At 55.3% G+C, this 21558-nt stretch overlaps 1 protein-coding gene across 7 annotated transcripts in view; it reads left to right on the forward strand.

Moving 5' to 3' along the window:
• The window catches only part of LOC147706644 (uncharacterized), a 172469-nt gene extending 152305 nt beyond the window's left edge, over positions 1 to 20164 (forward strand). For all 7 annotated transcript variants that reach the window (XM_086933133.1, XM_086933132.1, XM_086933135.1 and 4 more), the window contains 2 exons: positions 15960 to 16026; positions 17141 to 20164. In XM_086933133.1, the coding sequence (XP_086789259.1) occupies positions 15960 to 16025 (66 nt within the window). In that variant the 3' untranslated portion in view covers position 16026; positions 17141 to 20164. The remainder of the gene's footprint in view (positions 1 to 15959; positions 16027 to 17140) is intronic.
• The last annotated feature ends 1394 nt before the right edge of the window (positions 20165 to 21558 follow it).

The following is a 21558-nucleotide window of genomic DNA, read 5'->3' on the forward strand; positions in this document are numbered from 1 at the left end:
GGACCGTAGCAGATGAGCTTGGTGCTGTGGCTCCCATGACACAGACTCCTGGAAGCATGATTGCTGGTCTCCACTCTGAGAGCCGTCCACCATCACCACAGCAGAGGAGTCACAGCACTGAAGTATGCCCAAGTGCATCACCTCCCTCCTTTGCTGTATCAATGGTGGCGCTTGCTCAAAAGGGTGCCTGAGCGGTGTGTGGCGCTAAACAAGACACTGTTGCTGAATTGGGGCAGTTGCCAAATGAACCTGAATTGACTTTGCTGTCACAGCAGAGGAACTTGCCCCAAGAGTTCCAGCGCACTCTGCGCCACTGAAGGAGAAATTCATGTAACCCTTGACCCAAGTGTGGCTGAAAGGAATTGTACTGTGGCTAGCCAGAGTACCGTGCACAAATGTCTGCCCGTGCGGACTACACTGCTCGAAGTGAGTGTGAGAAGGTGGCCTGGTATATGCTGTCCAATAATTAAAGTGGACACTCTGCATTAGTCCACACGACCCTTATGATGTATGAGGTCAAAGACAACCTTTATTGAAAGCTATCCTAGATGTAGCTGTGGAGAGCAGTCTTCGGGCTTAATCTTGAACGAATGTAAAGCAGCTTGTTTTACCAGAATATCACCTCCAAAATGACTAAATGAAAGGAGAACCACCCAGTGTTTATATAAAAATATGTATTTATTAAAATAACACTCTCTACTAGTCTCTATATGAGACTAGGGCACAAAGCACACAATAATTAATCAAATAGAACATTTGTAAATAGCACAATACACAGCAGGCTCCAGGGGGAGACCGAACCATATACTAAAAAATGGGATAACAACAACGACTTAACTAGACACAGTGCCTAGAGCACGTAGAATCGCTGGGACCCCAAGGAACCACCCAGAGGAGTGACTCAGAGAGCCCACGAAGGATGGGTGCAGTGAGGAAACACAGACGCGAGTTCCGTACAACTCTATGGGAAATTCACGGTTGGAAAATTACACGTTAAGGACACTTCTAAGAGGACGTTGAGCAAACCTTTTGAAACTTCAGAGGTTCTAAGGCCAACCCACCAGTGAGAGCTGAAGTACCCTTGTTACCTATCCCAGAGGAGCCGGATGTATAGGGGTCAGGTGGTGTCGAAACCTTTGGCATTTTCAATGGAGAGCTGCAAAGAAGTCCTGCTGCCAGGAGGGCGAAGAATTTCCAGTGGAATCCAAGCCTGGATTCTGGATGCAAGGAACCTGAAAGCAGAGGGGACAGAGTCTGGGTCACCTCAAGTGACCAGGGGCTCGGTAGACGAATGCCCACAGATGTCGAGGGCTTTAGGAGTGAAGAAGGGTTGCTTGACTCTCCAGCCACGGGAACCAGGAGATGTCGAGGATGGCCATAGTCCAGAGGTCAGCTGTCCCACAAAGGATGTCGAGAGCTGAGGGGTCAATGTCCGGCTTGACCACCAACAAGCCTTAGCAACTGCAACCCATGCAGTCAGAGGAAACAGGTTAGGGTGATGATCAGCAAGGGCCAGGGGACTCCACAAGCACTGGAAAGTCAGGGCATATCTGGAGCAACCAGGTAAGCTGAATAATTAACAAGGTGACCCTCACCAGGACCCACAGGCCAACAGTCTAGGGATTGCAACGAGACCTCAAGCAAGTTTGCAAAGTACCAGCTCACAGGACACTACTGGAGTGGAGACTGGAAATCTTCAGAGCAATTACTTCCCGGGGTTCAGGATTACAAGGAATCCAATGCACAAGCTCGGGAATTGTCACTAAGCATATGCAACTGCAAATGAACCTGGTGCACAGGGGTTTGGGTTGCACGGTCCACATGAGGGATACTGATCTCAGAATTGCTGAGAGGGCAGATAAACCTCAGGGACCCTCAGAAACCCACCTCTTGTGCAAAAAAGCTGAACAAAGATGGAGGAGGGATTACGATCCGACACTCAAAGCCCTCTATGTCCAATTACAAAAAAGCTACCATCACAATATTTGGAGTACACGAACGGAGTATTACACCACTGAGATTAAGAATAGTGACAATGCCTCTCAAACCATTTTTAGGATACTGAAAGAGCTCAGTGCTAAGAAATCGATAAACAACGCCAGTACGTCTTCTGCATTTTGTAACAACATGGCGTCTTTCTTCATTGACAAAATCAAGAAAATCTATAGTACCTTCCCAGCGAATCCTCACCTTACTCCTTCAGCTGACCCGAATAGGCCTAACCTCTCCGATATCCCAGCACTCAGCCAAGAAGATTACCTTAAACTCTGCCATAAAATCAAGTCAGGTTCACCGGCAGATCCCCTGAAGCCCGAACTATTTAGAGAGTCAGACTGGACGGCCCTGGGCCCTCTTGGTGACATGATAAACCTGTCCTTCTCCACGGCCATTATACCCACAAGATGGAAGCAAGCCTGGGTGACTTCCATTATAAAAAAACCCACGCTAGACCCTACCCTATTCGAAAACTTTAGACCTATATCACTCCTCCCCTGGCCAGTAAAAGTAGCGGAAGCTCATGTTAATTCCATCCTCACCAACTACTTGACATCCAATTCCATTCTGGACAGGTCCCAAAATAGTTTCTGCGCTGGCCACAGCACCGAGACAGCTCTTCTAAGTGTGACAGAACATCTCCGTACCATATTAGATTCTGGAGGGACGGCAGCACTGCTTCTTTTAGATCTCAGTGCTGCCTTCGATACGGTGTCACACGAGATTTTGCTATCGAGGCTGGAGGAGATAGGGATTATAGGGCAGGCTCTCAAGTGGTTTAAAGCTTTCCTTTCAGGCAGATCCTTCAGAGTTTCCACCCCTTCTTTTCTTTCCAAAGAGTACCCCATTGAACAGGGTGTGCCCCAGGGGTCAGCTCTGAGCCCTACCCTGTTCAATGTCTATGTCCAACCCCTGGCAGAAATAGCCAGGAGACATGGTCTCTCACTAGTGACCTATGCCGACGATACCCAGCTGGTGGTGACACTGGACAACGAAAGCAGTCTCAGTGCACAAAATTTCAAACAGACGCTTATTGACAACACCAGCTGGATGACGGCAAACTATCTCCAACTAAACGCCCGTAAAACGGAGGTGTTACTAGTGGGTAAAGAAACAACTGCCTGGGGGAACAACTGGTGCCCAGAGACACTCGGCCAACACCCTGAGTGCAAAGACCATGTAAGAAACCTGGGAGAATGGGTGGACGCTGCCCTGAACTTCAATCATCATACCAAAAAGGCGGCGGCTACCTGTTTTGGTATTTTACGCAATCTTAGACCGATTCTAAACATTTTTGACCACCAAATCCGCCAACTAGTGGTGCAGTCAGCAATCCTGTCAAGGCTGGACTACACCAGCTCCTTCTTGTTAGGGGCAAACATAGCAGAGAAATCTAGACTCCGGAGAGTCCAGAACGCCGCCGCCAGAGCGCTGACCGGTCTCCCTCGTCATAAGTCAGTGTCCACTGTCCTCACAAAACTCCACTGGCTCGCCGTGGAAAAAAGGATCCACTATAAAACCCTTTGTCTTGCATTTAAAATCCTTAAAACTGCCTCCCCCCCCATGCTATGTCCACTGCTTACATCCTACGTTCCCCGACGCAGGCTGCGATCAGTGGGACAGAACTTGGCAGTAGTGCCCCATTTCAAATTAGCAAGAATGGGCGGTCGTTCATTCAGATATCTTGCTGCAAAACTCTGGAATGAACTTCCTATTCAAATCAGAAAAATTGAGGATCTACTACCCTTCAGGAAAGCCATAAAGACTTACCTCTTCTGTCTATGACAACACAAACACCCCCTACCTGTACATCTTCATGCAGCTAGCGCCGGGACGCCCCTTGGCTGGGGCAGCCGTGCGCGTTACAAGTTCATTTAACATTAACATTTAACATTGTGTTGCTAAAAACTTCGGAGTCCATAGGAGCTCGGGAGAAGCATTCCTTTCAGATGCATTGAGGTGCCTAGTTTTGCAGGGGAGTAACTCCTTTACTTCAAGGGAGATTCTTCAGTCATCCAGCTTCGTGCAGGAAGACGAAGTACTTGGTTTCTTTTAGCAGAATCTTGTCTAGGTAAAATCCAAAGTCCTGTAGTCAGGTAACCCACTTTATACCCATGGGAAGGAGTTGGAAAGATTCTGTGGACCCTCCTAGGGGAGGGGCAGGACAGAGGGGTGGCTACACCCATGTCCTTTGTCCATTTTTGCACCAGACCAGGAGCAAATGGCTCCCAGAACTAGTTTGAGCTGCACCATGCACAGGGACACCAAATGTACCCCCAGTGCAGACTTTCTGGCACTCTCAGAGTGCACCCACCCAGCCCCAATACACTAAAGCCTGTCTGGGAGGTGGTCACACCTCCCTTTGACAGGATGCCTATTGTCAGGCCTTCCTCTGCTCGACCTCAGCTCAGCAGCGGGCGGGCAGACTTGTGTCTGTGGCTGGCAGCATCCATTTTGTGATGCCCAGGTCGAATAGTTGGTTTTGGGTGTACCAGTGTTTCACATATGTCCCTCTAGACGGATGGAATCATACCCCCCCCCCCCACCAGTTACAGGTGTGGAGGTATGATTCCAAGGTGTTTGACACCAAACACAACATGTTTCTAAGCAGCCGTTTTAAACTTGGCATTTACTGCGAGGTTATAATGCACTTAAACATATATGTCTGGCTTCATCCAGACAACCCCGGAGAATGGTCTACTAAGGCTGCAGAGGGGCCTGCTCATGCAGGGGCACACACTCACGTAAAACCAGGCACCCTGCCTTCTGGATTGGTAAGGCCTGCCATAGGGGTGACTGATAGGTTGTTAAGTGTAGTGATTTAGATAGATATAGGGAACCAATCTCTTAAGTAAGTGTTGCAAGCACAAGCTTACACAGTCTGCTGCAGCAGGCTTGTCATGTCAATTTGAATGGCCTCTCAGTGGTGGCTAATACGCTACTGAAAAGATGTATTGAATATGGTAGTGTTTTCTGTTGCCTAGTCTTTGTATTCATTTTTGTAATGTTTGCAATTGTTTTGTAATGAGTCACAATATATATCTGTTTCAAATGTGATAAAAAGTTGAACAAAGATTCCACGTTTCTTATGTTCCCTTTCAATTGATGTACTTATAGAAGACATAATATGAATTGAGTGAAGAATATGAAATAATTCCTCAAGGTGAAACCTGCCCCAGAGCGCTGCTGCTGTGCTGAAACCTGCCCCATAGCACTGCCGCTGTGCTGAAACCTGCCCCAGAGCGCTGCCGCTGTGCTGATACCTGCCCCAGAGCGCTGCCGCTGTGCTGAAACCTGCACCAGAGCGCAGCCGCTGTGCTGAAATCTGCCCAATAGCACTGCCGCTGTGCTGAAACTTGTACCAGAGCGCTGCCGCTGTGCTGAAAACTGCCCCAGAGTGCTGCCGCTGTGCTGAAATCTGCCCCATAGCACTGCTGCTGTGCTGAAACCTGCCCCATAGCCCTGATGCTGTGCTGAAACCTGCCTCAGAGCGCTGTGGCTGTGCTGAAACCTGCCCCAGAGCGCTGTGGCTGTGCTGAAACCTGCCCCAGAGCACTGCGACTGTGCTGAAACCTGCCCCAGAGCACTGCGACTGTGCTGAAACCTGCCCCAGAGCGCTGCAGCTGTGCTGAAACCTGCCTCAGAGCGCTGTGGCTGTGCTGAAACCTGCCCCAGAGCGCTGCTGCTGTGCTGAAACCTGCCCCAGAGCGCTGCCGCCGTGCTGAAACCTGCCCCAGAGCACTGCGACTGTGCTGAAACCTGCCCCAGAGCGCTGTGCCTGTGCTGAAACCTGCCCCAGAGCGCTGCGGCTGTGCTGAAACCTGCCCCAGAGCGCTGCGGCTGTGCTGAAACCTGCCCTAGAGCGATGCCGCTGTGCTGAAACCTGCCCCAGAGCGCTGCCGCTGTGCTGAAACCTGCCCCAGAGTGTTGCCGCTGTGCTGAAACCTGCCCCAGAGCGCTGCCGCTGTGCTGACACCTGCCGCGGAGCGCTGCCACTGTGCTGAAACCTGCCCCAGAGCGCTGCTGCTGTGCTGAAACCTGCCCCAGAGCGCTGCTGCTGTGCTGAAACCTGCCCCAGAGCGCTGGCGCTGTGCTGACACCTGGCCCAGAGCGCTGCCGCTGTGCTGAAACCTGCCCCATACCACTGCCGCTGTGCTGAAACCTGCCCCAGAGTGTTGCCGCTGTGCTGAAACCTGCCCCAGAGCGCTGCCGCTGTGCTGAAACCTGCCCCAGAGCGCTGGCGCTGTGCTGACACCTGCCCCAGAGCGCTGCTGCTGTGCTGTAACCTGCCCCAGAGCGCTGCGGCTGCGCTGAAACCTGCCCCATAGCACTGCCGCTGTGCTGAAACCTGCCCCAGAGCGCTGCCGCTGTGCTGAAACCTGCCCCAGAGCGCTACCGCTGTGCTGAAACCTGCCCTAGAGCGCTGGCGCTGTGCTGACACCTGCCCCAGAGCGCTGCCGCTGTGCTGAGACCTGCCCCAGAGCGCTGCCGCTGTGCTGAAACCTGCCCCAGAGCGCTGGCGCTGTGCTGACACCTGCCCCAGAGCACTGCCGCTGTGCTGAAACCTGCCCCAGAGCGCTGCCGCTGTGCTGAAACCTGCCCCAGAGCGCTGCCGCTGTGCTGAAACCTGCCCCAGAGCGCTGCGGCTGTGCTGAAACCAGCCCCAATGCACTGCCGCTGTGCTGAAACCTGCCCCTGAGCGCTGCCGCTGTGCTGAAACCTGCCCCAGAGCGCTGCCGCTGTGCTGAAACCTACCCCAGAGCGCTGCCGCTGTGCTGAAACCTGCCCCAGAGTGTTGCCGCTGTGCTGATACCTGCCCCAGAGCGCTGCCGCTGTGCTGACACCTGCCCCAGAGCGCTGCCGCTGTGCTGAAACCTGCCCCAGAGCGCTGCGGCTGTGCTGAAACCTGCCCCATAGCACTGCCGCTGTGCTGAAACCTGCCCCAGAGCGCTGCCGCTGTGCTGAAACCTGCCCCAGAGCGCTGCCACTGTGCTGAAACCTGCCGCAGAGCGCTGGCGCTGTGCTGACACCTGCCCCAGAGCGCTGCCGCTGTGCTGAAACCTGCCCCAGAGCGCTGGCGCTGTGCTGACACCTGCCCCAGAGCGCTGCCGCTGTGCTGAAACCTGCCCCAGAGCGCTGCCGCTGTGCTGAAACCTGCCCCATAGCACTGCCGCTGTGCTGAAACCTGCCCCAGAGCGCTGCCGCTGTGCTGAAACCTGCCCCAGAGCGCTGCCGCTGTGCTGAAACCTGCCCCAGAGCGCTGGCGCTGTGCTGACACCTGCCCCAGAGCACTGCTGCTGTGCTGAAACCTGCTCCAGAGTGCTGCAGCTGTGCTGAAACCTGCCCCAGAGCACTGCGACTGTGCTGAAACCTGCCCCATAGCACTGCCGCTGTGCTGAAACCTGCCCCAGAGCGCTGCCGCTGTGCTGAAACCTGCCCCAGAGCGCTGGCGCTGTGCTGACACCTGCCCCAGAGCGCTGCGGCTGTGCTGAGACCTACCCACAGAGCGCTGCCGCTGTGCTGAAACCTGCCCCAGAGCGCTGGCGCTGTGCTGACACCTGCCTCAGAGCGCTGCAGCTGTGCTGAAACCTGCCCCAGAGCGCTGCTGCTGTGCTGAAACCTGCCCCATAGCACTGCCGCTGTGCTGAAAGCTGCCAAAGAGCGCTGCCGCTGTGCTGAAACCTGCCCCAGAGCGCTGCCGCTGTGGTGAAACCTGCCCCAGAGCGCTGCCGCTGTGCTGAAACCTGCCCCATAGTACTGCCGCTGTGCTGAAACTCGCCCCAGAGCGCTGCCGCTGTCCTGAAACCTGCCCCAGAGTGTTGCCGCTGTGCTGAAACCTGCCCCAGAGCGCTGCCGCTGTGCTGAAACCTGCCCCAGAGTGTTGCCGCTGTGCTGAAACCTGCCCCAGAGCGCTGCCGCTGTGCTGAGACCTGCCCCAGAGCGCTGTTGCTGTGCTGAGACCTGCCCCAGAGCGCTGCCGCTGTGCTGAAACCTGCCCCAGAGCGCTGCCGCTGTGCTGAAACCTGCCCTATAGCCCTGATGCTGTGCTGAAACCTGCCCCAGAGCGCTGCCGCTGTGCTGAGACCTGCCCCAGAGCGCTGCCGCTGTGCTGACAACTGCCCCAGAGCGCTGCCGCTGTGCTGAGACCTGCCCCAGAGCGCTGCCGCTGTGCTGAGACCTGCCCCAGAGCGCTGCCGCTGTGCTGAAACCTGCCCCAGAGCACTGCCGCTGTGCTGAAACCTGCCCCATAGCACTGCCGCTGTGCTGAAACCTGCCCCAGAGCGCTGCCGCTGTGCTGAGTCCTGCCCCAGAGCGCTGCTGCTGTGCTGAAACCTGCCCCAGAGCGTGAAACCTGCCCCAGAGCGCTGCCGCTGTGCTGAAACCTGCCCCAGAGCGCTGCCGCTGTGCTGAAACCTGCCCCAGAGCGCTGCCGCTGTGCTGAAACCTGCCCCAGAGCGCTGCCGCTGTGCTGAAACCTGCCCCAGAGCGCTGCCGCTGTGCTGAAACCTGCCCCAGAGCGCTGCCGCTGTGCTGAAACCTGCCCCAGAGCGCTGCCGCTGTGCTGAAACCTGCCCTATAGCCCTGATGCTGTGCTGAAACCTGCCCCAGAGCGCTGCCGCTGTGCTGAGACCTGCCCCAGAGCGCTGCCGCTGTGCTGAAACCTGCCCCAGTATTTACAACAAGGGGTGGTGAGGGACAGAGTCTCTGAATTAAGCAGAAAGCTCTCACCCAGTCAAGAGATCAGGGCTAGATCCAACACCGTTTTTTAGCTCACTGCACCATCCCAGTTTCAGAACCTGGCTGTATGCAAATTAGTCTGTTTCTGTCCCAGTGCATGATGGGAACAGGGCAAACCAAACTACAAAAGCCAATTCAGACACTCTGTTCATCACCACCCCCTTTTGTAAATCGATTTTGGCCACTATAGGTGTGGCAGGGTATACTCAGACATGAGTCCCTTTCTCACTGCTCCATCAGGATTCAAGCAAGCCGGGCCGAAGAGGCTGAAATGCCAGAAACTGGTCCCCGGTAGCTTGTCTCCTTTCTGGTGAAGAATTGGCTTGGTAGTTTAGTCTGCCCTGTTCCCATGATGCACTGGGCCAGGGACAGACTGATTTGCATATAGCCAGGTTCTGAGCTGGGATGGGGCAGTGAGATAAATAACGGTGATGGATCAAGCCCTGATCTTTGGACTGGGTAAGAGTGGTCTGTTCAATTCAGACACTCTGTTCATCACCACCCCCTTTTGTAAATCGAAACCTGCCCCAGAGCGCTGCTGCTGTGCTGAAACCTGCCCCAGAGCGTGAAACCGCCCCAGAGCGCTGCGGCTGTGCTGAAACCTGCCCCAGAGCGCTGCAGCTGTGCTGAAACCTGCCCCAGAGCGCTGCCACTGTGCTGAAACCTGCCCCAGAGCGCTGCCGCTGTGCTGAAACCTGCCCCAGAGCGCTGGCGCTGTGCTGATACCTGCCCCAGAGCGCTGCCGCTGTGCTGATACCTGCCCCAGAGCGCTGCCGCTGTGCTGATACCTGCCCCAGAGCGCTGCCGCTGTGCTGAAACCTGCGCCAGAGCGCTGCCGCTGTGCTGATACCTGCCCCAGAGCGCTGCCACTGTGCTGATACCTGCCCCAGAGCGCTGCCGCTGTGCTGAAACCTGCCCCAGAGCGCTGCCGCTGTGCTGATACCTGCCCCAGAGCACTGCCGCTGTGCTGAAACCTGCCCCAGAGCGCGGCCGCTGTGCTGAAACCTGCCCCAGAGCGCTGCCGCTGTGCTGAAACCTGCCCCATAGCACTGCCGCTGTGCTGAAAGCTGCCAAAGAGCGCTGCCGCTGTGCTGAAACCTGCCCCAGAGCGCTGCCGCTGTGGTGAAACCTGCCCCAGAGCGCTGCCGCTGTGCTGAAACCTGCCCCATAGTACTGCCGCTGTGCTGAAACTCGCCCCAGAGCGCTGCCGCTGTCCTGAAACCTGCCCCAGAGCGCTGCCGCTGTGCTGAAACCTGCCCCAGAGTGTTGCCGCTGTGCTGAAACCTGCCCCAGAGCGCTGCCGCTGTGCTGAGACCTGCCCCAGAGCGCTGTTGCTGTGCTGAGACCTGCCCCAGAGCGCTGCCGCTGTGCTGAAACCTGCCCCAGAGCGCTGCCGCTGTGCTGAAACCTGCCCTATAGCCCTGATGCTGTGCTGAAACCTGCCCCAGAGCGCTGCCGCTGTGCTGAGACCTGCCCCAGAGCGCTGCCGCTGTGCTGACACCTGCCCCAGAGCGCTGCCGCTGTGCTGAGACCTGCCCCAGAGCGCTGCCGCTGTGCTGAAACCTGCCCCAGAGCACTGCCGCTGTGCTGAAACCTGCCCCATAGCACTGCCGCTGTGCTGAAACCTGCCCCAGAGCGCTGCCGCTGTGCTGAGTCCTGCCCCAGAGCGCTGCTGCTGTGCTGAAACCTGCCCCAGAGCGTGAAACCTGCCCCAGAGCGCTGCCGCTGTGCTGAAACCTGCCCCAGAGCGCTGCCGCTGTGCTGAAACCTGCCCCAGAGCGCTGCCGATGTGCTGAGACCTGCCCCAGAGCGCTGTTGCTGTGCTGAGACCTGCCCCAGAGCGCTGCCGCTGTGCTGAAACCTGCCCCAGAGCGCTGCCGCTGTGCTGAAACCTGCCCCAGAGCGCTGCCGCTGTGCTGAAACCTGCCCCAGAGCGCTGCCGCTGTGCTGAAACCTGCCCCAGAGCGCTGCCGCTGTGCTGAAACCTGCCCCAGAGCGCTGCCGCTGTGCTGAAACCTGCCCTATAGCCCTGATGCTGTGCTGAAACCTGCCCCAGAGCGCTGCCGCTGTGCTGAGACCTGCCCCAGAGCGCTGCCGCTGTGCTGAGTCCTGCCCCAGAGCGCTGCCGCTGTGCTGAGACCTGCCCCAGAGCGCTGCCGCTGTGCTGAAACCTGCCCCAGTATTTACAACAAGGGGTGGTGAGGGACAGAGTCTCTGAATTAAGCAGAAAGCTCTCACCCAGTCAAGAGATCAGGGCTAGATCCAACACCGTTTTTTAGCTCACTGCACCATCCCAGTTTCAGAACCTGGCTGTATGCAAATTAGTCTGTTCCTGTCCCAGTGCATGATGGGAACAGGGCAAACCAAACTACAAAAGCCAATTCAGACACTCTGTTCATCACCACCCCCTTTTCTAAATCGTTTTTGGCCACTATAGGTGTGGCAGGGTATACTCAGACATGAGTCCCTTTCTCACTGCTCCATCAGGATTCAAGCAAGCCGGGCCGAAGAGGCTGAAATGCCAGAAACCGGTCCCCGGTAGCTTGTCTCCTTTCTGGTGAAGAATTGGCTTGGTAGTTTAGTCTGCCCTGTTCCCATGATGCACTGGGCCAGGGACAGACTGATTTGCATATAGCCAGGTTCTGAGCTGGGATGGGGCAGTGAGATAAATAACGGTGATGGATCAAGCCCTGATCTTTGGACTGGGTAAGAGTGGTCTGCTCAATTCAGACACTCTGTTCATCACCACCCCCTTTTGTAAATCGAAACCTGCCCCAGAGCGCTGCTGCTGTGCTGAAACCTGCCCCAGAGCGTGAAACCGCCCCAGAGCGCTGCGGCTGTGCTGAAACCTGCCCCAGAGCGCTGCAGCTGTGCTGAAACCTGCCCCAGAGCGCTGCCACTGTGCTGAAACCTGCCCCAGAGCGCTGCCGCTGTGCTGAAACCTGCCCCAGAGCGCTGGCGCTGTGCTGATACCTGCCCCAGAGCGCTGCCGCTGTGCTGATACCTGCCCCAGAGCGCTGCCGCTGTGCTGATACCTGCCCCAGAGCGCTGCCGCTGTGCTGAAACCTGCCCCAGAGCGCTGCCGCTGTGCTGATACCTGCCCCAGAGCGCTGCCGCTGTGCTGATACCTGCCCCAGAGCGCTGCCGCTGTGCTGAAACCTGCCCCAGAGCGCTGCCGCTGTGCTGATACCTGCCCCAGAGCGCTGCCGCTGTGCTGAAACCTGCCCCAGAGCGCGGCCGCTGTGCTGAAACCTGCCCCAGAGCGCTGCCGCTGTGCTGAAACCTGCCCCAGAGCGCTGCCGCTGTGCTGAAACCTGCCCCAGAGCGCTGCCGCTGTGCTGAAACCTGCCCCAGAGCGCTGCCACTGTGCTGAAACCTGCCCCAGAGCGCTGGCGCTGTGCTGATACCTGCCCCAGAGCACTGCCGCTGTGCTGAAACCTGCCCCAGAGCGCGGCCGCTGTGCTGAAACCTGCCCCAGAGCGCTGCCGCTGTGCTGAAACCTGCCCCAGAGCGCTGCCACTGTGCTGAAACCTGCCCCAGAGCGCTGGAGCTGTGCTGATACCTGCCCCAGAGCGCTGCCGCTGTGCTGAAACCTGCCCCAGAGCGCTGCCGCTGTGCTGAAAACTGCCCCAGAGCGCAGCCGCTGTGCTGAAACCTGCCCCAGAGCGCTGATGCTGTGCTGAAACCTGCCCAGAGCGCTGCCACTGTGCTGAAACCTGCCCCAGAGCGCTGGAGCTGTGCTGATACCTGCCCCAGAGCGCTGCCGCTGTGCTGAAACCTGCCCCAGAGCGCTGCCGCTGTGCTGAAAACTGCCCCAGAGCGCAGCCGCTGTGCTGAAACCTGCCCCAGAGCGCTGATGCTGTGCTGAAACCTGCCCAGAGCACTGCCGCTGTGCTGAAACCTGCCCCAGAGCGCGGCCGCTGTGCTGAAACCTGCCCCAGAGCGCTGCCGCTGTGCTGAAACCTGCCCCAGAGCGCTGCCACTGTGCTGAAACCTGCCCCAGAGCGCTGGAGCTGTGCTGATACCTGCCCCAGAGCGCTGCCGCTGTGCTGAAACCTGCCCCAGAGCGCTGCCGCTGTGCTGAAAACTGCCCCAGAGCGCAGCCGCTGTGCTGAAACCTGCCCCAGAGCGCTGATGCTGTGCTGAAACCTGCCCAGAGCGCTGCCGCTGTGCTGATACCTGCCCCAGAGCGCTGCCGCTGTGCTGATACCTGCCCCAGAGCGCTGCCGCTGTGCTGAAACCTGCCCCAGAGCGCTGCCGCTGTGCTGATACCTGCCCCAGAGCGCTGCCGCTGTGCTGATACCTGCCCCAGAGCGCTGCCGCTGTGCTGAAACCTGCCCCAGAGCGCTGCCGCTGTGCTGATACCTGCCCCAGAGCGCTGCCGCTGTGCTGAAACCTGCCCCAGAGCGCGGCCGCTGTGCTGAAACCTGCCCCAGAGCGCTGCCGCTGTGCTGAAACCTGCCCCAGAGCGCTGCCGCTGTGCTGAAACCTGCCCCAGAGCGCTGCCGCTGTGCTGAAACCTGCCCCAGAGCGCTGCCACTGTGCTGAAACCTGCCCCAGAGCGCTGGCGCTGTGCTGATACCTGCCCCAGAGCACTGCCGCTGTGCTGAAACCTGCCCCAGAGCGCGGCCGCTGTGCTGAAACCTGCCCCAGAGCGCTGCCGCTGTGCTGAAACCTGCCCCAGAGCGCTGCCACTGTGCTGAAACCTGCCCCAGAGCGCTGGAGCTGTGCTGATACCTGCCCCAGAGCGCTGCCGCTGTGCTGAAACCTGCCCCAGAGCGCTGCCGCTGTGCTGAAAACTGCCCCAGAGCGCAGCCGCTGTGCTGAAACCTGCCCCAGAGCGCTGATGCTGTGCTGAAACCTGCCCAGAGCGCTGCCGCTGTGCTGAAACCTGCCCCAGAGTGTTGCCGCTGCCCTGAAACCTGCCCCATAGCCCTGATGCTGTGCTGAAACCTGCCCCATAGCCCTGATGCTGTGCTGAAACCTGCCCCAGAGCGCAGCCGCTGTGCTGAAACCTGCCCCAGAGCGCTGCTGCTGTGCTGAAACCTGCCCCAGAGCGCAGCCGCTGTGCTGAAACCTGCCCCACAGCACTGCCGCTGTGCTGAAACCTGCCCCAGAGCGCTGATGCTGTGCTGAAACCTGCCCAGAGCGCTGCCGCTGTGCTGAAACCTGCCCCAAAGCGCTGCCGCTGTGCTGAAACCTGCCCCAGAGCGCTGCCGCTGTGCTGACACCTGCCCCAGAGCCCTGATGCTGTCCTGAAACCTGCCCCAGAGAGCTGCCGCTGTGCTGATACCTGCCCCAGAGCGCTGCTGCTGTGCTGAGACCTGCCCCAGAGCGCTGCCGCTCTGCTGAGACCTGCCCCAGAGCGCTGCCGCTGTGCTGAGACCTGCCCCAGAGCGCTGCCGCTGTGCTGAGACCTGCCCCAGAGCGCTGCCGCTGTGCTGAAACCTGCCCCAGAGCGCTGCCGCTGTGCTGAGACCTGCCCCAGAGCGCTGCCGCTGTGCTGAAACCTGCCCCAGAGCGCTGCGGCTGTGCTGAAACCTGCCCCAGAGCGCTGCCGCTGTGCTGAAACCTGCCCCAGAGCGCTGCCGCTGTGCTGAAACCTGCCCCAGAGTGTTGCCGCTGCGCTGAAACCTGCCCCAGAGAGCTGCCGCTGTGCTGAAACCTGCCCCAGAGCGCAGCCGCTGTGCTGAAACCTGCCCCAGAGCGCTGATGCTGTGCTGAAACCTGCCCAGAGCGCTGCCGCTGTGCTGAAACCTGCCCCAGAGTGTTGCCGCTGCGCTGAAACCTGCCCCATAGCCCTGATGCTGTGCTGAAACCTGCCCCAGAGCGCAGCCGCTGTGCTGAAACCTGCCCCAGAGTGTTGCCGCTGCGCTGAAACCTGCCCCATAGCCCTGATGCTGTGCTGAAACCTGCCCCAGAGCGCAGCCGCTGTGCTGAAACCTGCCCCAGAGCGCTGATGCTGTGCTGAAACCTGCCCCAGAGCGCTGCCGCTGTGCTGAAACCTGCCCCAGAGTGTTGCCGCTGCGCTGAAACCTGCCCCATAGCCCTGATGCTGTGCTGAAACCTGCCCCATAGCCCTGATGCTGTGCTGAAACCTGCCCCAGAGCGCAGCCGCTGTGCTGAAACCTGCCCCACAGCACTGCCGCTGTGCTGAAACCTGCCCCAGAGCGCTGATGCTGTGCTGAAACCTGCCCCAGAGTGTTGCCGCTGTGCTGAAACCTGCCCCACAGCACTGCCGCTGTGCTGAAACCTGCCCCAGAGCGCTGCGGCTGTGCTGAAACCTGCCCCATAGCCCTGATGCTGTGCTGAAACCTGCCCAGAGCGCTGCCGCTGTGCTGAAACCTGCCCCAGAGCGCTGCCGCTGTGCTATAACCTGCCCCAGAGCGCTGCCGCTGTGCTGAAACCTGCCCCAGAGCGCTGCCGCTGTGCTGAAACCTGCCCCAGAGCGCTGCCGCTGTGCTATAACCTGCCCCAGAGCGCTGCCGCTGTGCTGAAACCTGCCCCAGAGCGCTGCCGCTGTGCTGAAACCTGCCCCAGAGCGCTGCCGCTGTGCTGAAACCTGCCCCAGAGCGCTGCCGCTGTGCTGAAACCAACCCCCGAGTGTTGCCGCTGTGCTGAAACCTGCCCCATAGCCCTGATGCTGTCCTGAAACCTGCCCCAGAGCGCTGCCGCTGTGCTGAAACCTGCCCCAGAGCGCTGCCGCTGTGCTGAAACCTGCCCCAGAGCGCTGCCGCTGTGCTGAAACCTGCCCCAGAGCGCTGCCGCTGTGCTGAAACCTGCCCCAGAGCGCTGCCGCTGTGCTGAGACCTACCCCAGAGCGCTGCCGCTGTGCTATAACCTGCCCCAGAGCACTGGCGCTGTGCTGAAACCTGCCCCAGTGTACCCTAGAGAAGGGGCGGAGGGGGCATCTTTGCTAGGAAGCTATAGTCCTACACGGAGGCTGTGAGTACCGATCCCTTTGTGTAGGGGGCAGTGTTGAGTTTTCAGTGTATTGAGCTGTTTCTTTGTTTCCGAGACAAGCTCTGCGCTGCGCTCTCACGTTACTAGTCTCTCGGTGTATTTTAGTGCCGAGCCTTTTATACCCCACGCTGCCCTCCCTGGGAAGCCAGGCCCCCACAGCCATGGCCAGAAGCCCCTGCTTGCCCCATGGCTCCCCAGGGAGGGCCTGAGACAGTGGTGCCCTGTCCGAGGCATCTCTTTAATGCTGCCTGTTTCATTTCCAGGATTTGCAGCACGCGGACCGGGCCGTTTACGAGCCGCTGAAATGGAAGCAGGGGCAAAACCGATGACGTAAGAATCAAATCCAATCAAGAAATGTGTTCTTGTGTGTCATTGGCGGTGTTTATGAAGTGTGAGTCTTAGTCGATGGCTTTTAACAGAAGAGAAATAGGCGCTATTCACCAAGATACGACACCTCCCTTCTCCCTCCCCACTGGTCACTTGTGGCAGCCTCGCGCCAACGGAGGCCCCCTCCAACCATGGTACAAGGGGGTCTCTGTGTCAGGCTGGATTGTGAAGGAGGAACTCCCTGCACAAAAACAAACCTCAGAGGCTTGCTCCTCTTTACGTGTGTCCGGCAGAATGTAGCACGTGTAGGAAGAGAACATAACAAGCAGAAATAAACCTATTTCACCTCTTCTCCTCACTACACATCTAGTTACATAACGTAGTATTTTGACACATTCCCTCTTTAGTGTTCCTCGTAAATCTGCGAATGCTTCGGAATCCATGGGTGGACGCATGGAAACAGCCACACTCCACCCGCGAAAAGCGTTCACAACACAGGGTAACGCAAGCAGTGACTTACGCTGCACTGCATTACTCTAGATTTACTAACCAGGCAGAGCCGTGCAAGGTTATTTAACGTAGATGCGTTATTGTTGTGAGAGTCTTGCTGTTCTATGTTATGTAATATTAATTACATAGGGCCTGATTCACAGAACTAATTTAAGACAAAATCCTAAACTTACTACTTTTGGTATTCACAGAAGGCATTTAGTAGTAGTAAAGTTAGGAGTGTGTCTTAAGTTTGACTTAAGTCAAACTTAAGACAAACTTAAGACAGACCTAAGACAGACTTAAGACAGACTTAAGACAAACGTAAGACAGACTTAAGACACACTTAAGACACACTTAAGACAGACTTAAGTTAGGATTTTGTCTTAAGTTTGTCTTAAGTCCATCTTACGTCCGTCTTAAGTCTGTCTTAAGTCTGTCTTAAGTTTGTCTTAAGTTTGTCTTAAGTCAAACTTAAGTCAAACTTAAGACAAAATCTTAACTTTATTACTACTAAATGCCTTCTGTGAATACCAAAAGTAGTAAGTTTAGGCTTTTGTTTTAAGTTAGTTCTGAAAATCGGCCCCATTAAGTATATCTTGAACAAGGCTATTCTCTTCTCTTCCAGCAATACGTGAACATCTGTGGATTCTCTTCCGATAGCTCCATTATCACAACCCGCAGAACACCCGGACCGCCGAACGTACAAATGTGAGCCATGGCTTTTAAAGCACCCTCAACTGGTTCTGGGTTCTGGAGATGCCGAAGGGAGAATGCACCCTACTCAGACCCTACACTACGTTATCATCTCCACCCATTGCTACTTCACAGATGTACCTCAGAGGAGAGGGAGGCACCTACACCTCATTAAAGAGATCCCCAACTTGCACTCATTAGAATCCAGAGTGAGGGAGTCCTCTTCAGCAGAAGTAAGTCTGCAGCTCTCATCACCGGACATTGCATCTCCAAGAATCAAGGACAGTGCGGGCCTAACACAGAGCATGGCAGCATGAAGTCCTGCATCAAAACTACGACCATCCAATCAACGGAGCCTGGAACCGCCCAAATCATTCCACGCGCGAACAATGATTGCGAGAGCTGGAGTGGGACCTGCAGCCACCCAAGATGGCTTCATGCACTTCCACGACTCTCCTTCATGTGACGCTACGCCCTTCCGCGAGCTCTGACACCGCCCACAAAAATGATACTTCCTAGGATGGACGTCCCTTTAAACAGCGGCCATCTTTAGATAGGAAGCTGCAACACAACACAACATTTAGAAAATACAACAGGAAATTAGCCTTTCACCGTTCAATCTAAGCAGGCCAGCAAAACACTCAATCCATTGAAACAGAAACAACATTTGTTCATATTTTGATTCCTATTTCAGATAAATGGGGCTAACATGGTCCTATGTATGGAGGTTTATCTGTAGGTGTCTTTGAGTCGAGGTACCTGAGCTCAACGCTGCCTGTCACCCCAAGCCTTGTGAGGAAGAAATAAGCCCATTTTCAACTTTTTATAGAAATAAAGAACATTGCATATTGCAGTAGTTTTGCTTAAAAAGTGTTATGGGGAGACTATATTTAATAAACTGTGCAGGGGACACCATACGTTTATGTGTACGTGTGAAGTAAACATTTTCTGTTGTACAATAGAAAAAGATGAGGTGCAATTGTGAAGGGGACAGGTGAATCTTACAGAAAGTGGGCTCTGTTTAGATGCATTGGATGTTAATAGTTTTAGACAAGGTCTTCCTTGCAGACGTCTGTTTTCATCTAGTATCTGGATTTCAGGAGCATTGCTGCTTGCTGGATGAGTGTTGAGTTGGGAGTAATCCTTACATTTTTAGCCAGTTAGGACATATCTTGTCCACTTTTCTTTCAGGCACTTCTTGTGTCAAGAGTGGCAGCATGTATGCGAGGTAAAAAGTGCTGACAGTAGGCTTCTTGACCATGTCTGCCCAGAAGGGGCAGGTTGGAAGCCACAGCCTTAAGGATGGACGCTTGATGAGTTTGTGGCTTGCATGAATCAAGGGTGTGATCTGTCCTACTGTCTCCTTTACCCTCTGGCTGTGGAGGATGAAACTTCCACAAATACAGCGCTACTTTCCCAGGCGGGGTTGTGAACTTCACCACTTCAGAGCAGGGAGAGAAACCTCTTCTTTGTGTTGTCACCAATCTGGCACCAAAGGGGGCAGAAAACCCACTGGGCACCAAGGACATTTCTTATCAAACACATGGGATGGTGGTGGCCGGCGGTGGAACCTGGCAATGGCATGCTATGACACGTCATAAGCGTGCAAATACTGGAAAGGAGTCCTGGCGCTAAGATGCTGAGCGCAAATGTCCTCCTGCTACAGAAAAGGTAAACAGCAGCACCCTGAGATACCAGAACAGGAGAAGCAGGTGAAGGTAATGTGTGCACAGCCAGGTCTTCAAGGCTTTTCCAAATGTTATCAATGCCAGCCTCTTATGCAAAAGCGGAGGCACAGGGAAGGTGCTACCACCAAACCTGACTCTGATACATCTGGGGATAGACGGGCTTGTGGACTATGCAAAGGGGTTTAAAAGAAATCCTTTAACCAGCGGAAGCCAGGGCGGCCAATCAAGAGCAGAGGAAACTGAGCAGGAAGGTAGTAACCGAAGAGCTACTTTGGGTCCACTGAAGCTCCTTCAGCACCCCGGCTGAGACCCCAAGGAACATAACATTACAATAATCAAATCGACTAAGGGTCGTGGCCGGGACCACAATCCAGCAAGCCTGAGTGAGGGGGGATGGGGCTATTTCACTGTCCACCCCTAACAGGAGGAAACAAGAGGAGGAAAGATGGTTAGTCTGTCGTTCCAAGGACAGATGTTCCTCCAAATAAAAGCACAAATTATTTACGCAATTTACAGCTTGGGAGAGTACGGCGAGAGGGAGGCCAAGAAGGAGGATGGAAGAGGTCTAGCCGGAGTCGGATGGAAAGCCGGAGCACCTCAGTCTTCTGGGAGTCAACCTTCAAGGAAGGAAGTCTCAGCCATGAAGCAACAGACGACAAGCATGGATGGTCAGTATTCTAAGGGGTTGACCCAGTTTTCTCCAAGGCTATGACAAGTTGGGTGCCATCCTCATAAATCTTACAGATGGCACCAAAAGATGTGACCAATAAGGACAGAGGATGGTTGTCAATATGAAACTGGGTTGGACTAAGGACTGACCCCTGCAGAGTGCCTTGTCCTAATGTCTTGTAGCCCAGTACATGTGGAGCTAGGTGCAGTCCTTGATGTCTAGCCTCAAGGTGATATTTACACCACTGAAGAGCGGTTGTATCCTCCTTCTTCTTTGCACACCAGCTTCCAACACTCCCTAGAACTCTGCTCCCGACAGATAGGAGCGCGCCCGAACTTCCCCTGCTGGAACTTTGAACCTGGTCCTTACACCGACCTAAAACAAGAAGGTGAACTTTGTGAAAGAATTGCCTGACTTTCTATACATTTTCTAATGTGTATCCATAGTTTCCTATGGTGGCGTAATTGCACACAAAGGTGATATACTTCCCAAACTTTGCTAAATCGTATCTCCGAAAGTACTTACCTTGGAAAAGTGTTCATGGTCTTAAAAATGACGTACAAATCTATACTATTTTAATAAATTGGTCTCGGATTTATTCTTGAGTGTGTGTCTCATTTGGTGCCTCTATGAGTACAACAAATGCTTAGCACTGCCCTCCAATAGGCCTAACTGCTCACTCATGCTGCCCTAAAAAGAGCATTAGTATTATCTACTTTTACCTCTGTGTGCCAATTTGGGATTCTCCGGACTCTCTACAAAGTGTACTTCATTTTGGTGCTCTGTACAGCAAGCCGGCTTCCTGCAGGTACTTTTGAGGTAGTGGGTTTGAGCAAATGTGAGCGTAGTGATTTGGTTAAAGGAAGAGTTTTTTGCTGAATAAGAGGTAACCATTAAGTATATATATATTATGCGTGTGGTTAGTCAGCTAGTTCCCAGTTGCCACGCAAGTAGGTAGGTAGTTGCTACACATCGTTATTGTTTCCAAGAGTCTATCACGGTAATGAGAAAGAGGCGCGTCTCTATAGGTACGTGAAACAAAGCAGGCTCATCTTCAAACAAATGCACTTTTGGAGAATTAATACCCTCAGTAGGGGCAGCGTTGAACGATGTTTAGATTCCCATCGTTGGCGGATAGGCTTGCTACTAACACAGCAGGTGCCCAAACGGCTAACCCAGAGCAGGCCCCCCCTCCCCCCACCACCCAGTGCCTTGAGACCCTCCCGGGCGGGTAGCACGCTTTAAGATTCCCTGATTGATTGATTATTAATAAAATATTGCTTGCAAAGACGTCTATGATAATGCTACATTGTGTCACTTTGGGAATGCTTCTCACCAAGGAAGGAGGAAACTGCAAGGTAACTAATGCTAGAGGATGTTGCACTTACGTTACCCCTGAAAGAATGACCAATTTAAGAGTTATGTCATCAACTTTACTAATGGTACCTATAAACTAACGGAATTACAAGGAACAGGTGCCTGGGAAGATCTACGTTCTGTATATGAGTCTGCTGAAAAATCATTTACCGTGGTAAGCAAGTGTTAAAAAGTGTTCGTGGAGAAATACTGTAGGAAATGTTACCGAGTACTGGAGCCAGATCCTCCCGGGGAGGGGGGGGGGGGGGGGGGGGGTTACGCACTGGGGTTCTTGTGCACGGAGACACAACACCACACTACAAATAGACACCACACCAAGGAGATAACAGTAAAACCAATTCTTTATATAAGGCTTCTTGTCTGCTCAAGAGTTACATGCATCAATCTGGGGTCAGGTGCGTCGGGGAGAGAACCTAGAATTATGGGAGAGGCATACGGATGGAATTCAGGGAGTCTTCTCACAGTCTCCCAGGAGGGGATAGTCTCTAGTCCCCGTGGCTCTGGGGAGCCGGGAAGGTTGGGTCTCTGGTGTCAGGGGGGACTGCAGCGCATCCAGCGCATGACTCTCAATCCTCGAGCCGCGGGATGCTCCAGGGCCGCAACTTGGGTGTATCA

Source organism: Lissotriton vulgaris, chromosome 7, assembly GCF_964263255.1.
Source record: "Lissotriton vulgaris chromosome 7, aLisVul1.2, whole genome shotgun sequence".
NCBI lineage: Eukaryota > Metazoa > Chordata > Amphibia > Caudata > Salamandridae > Lissotriton > Lissotriton vulgaris.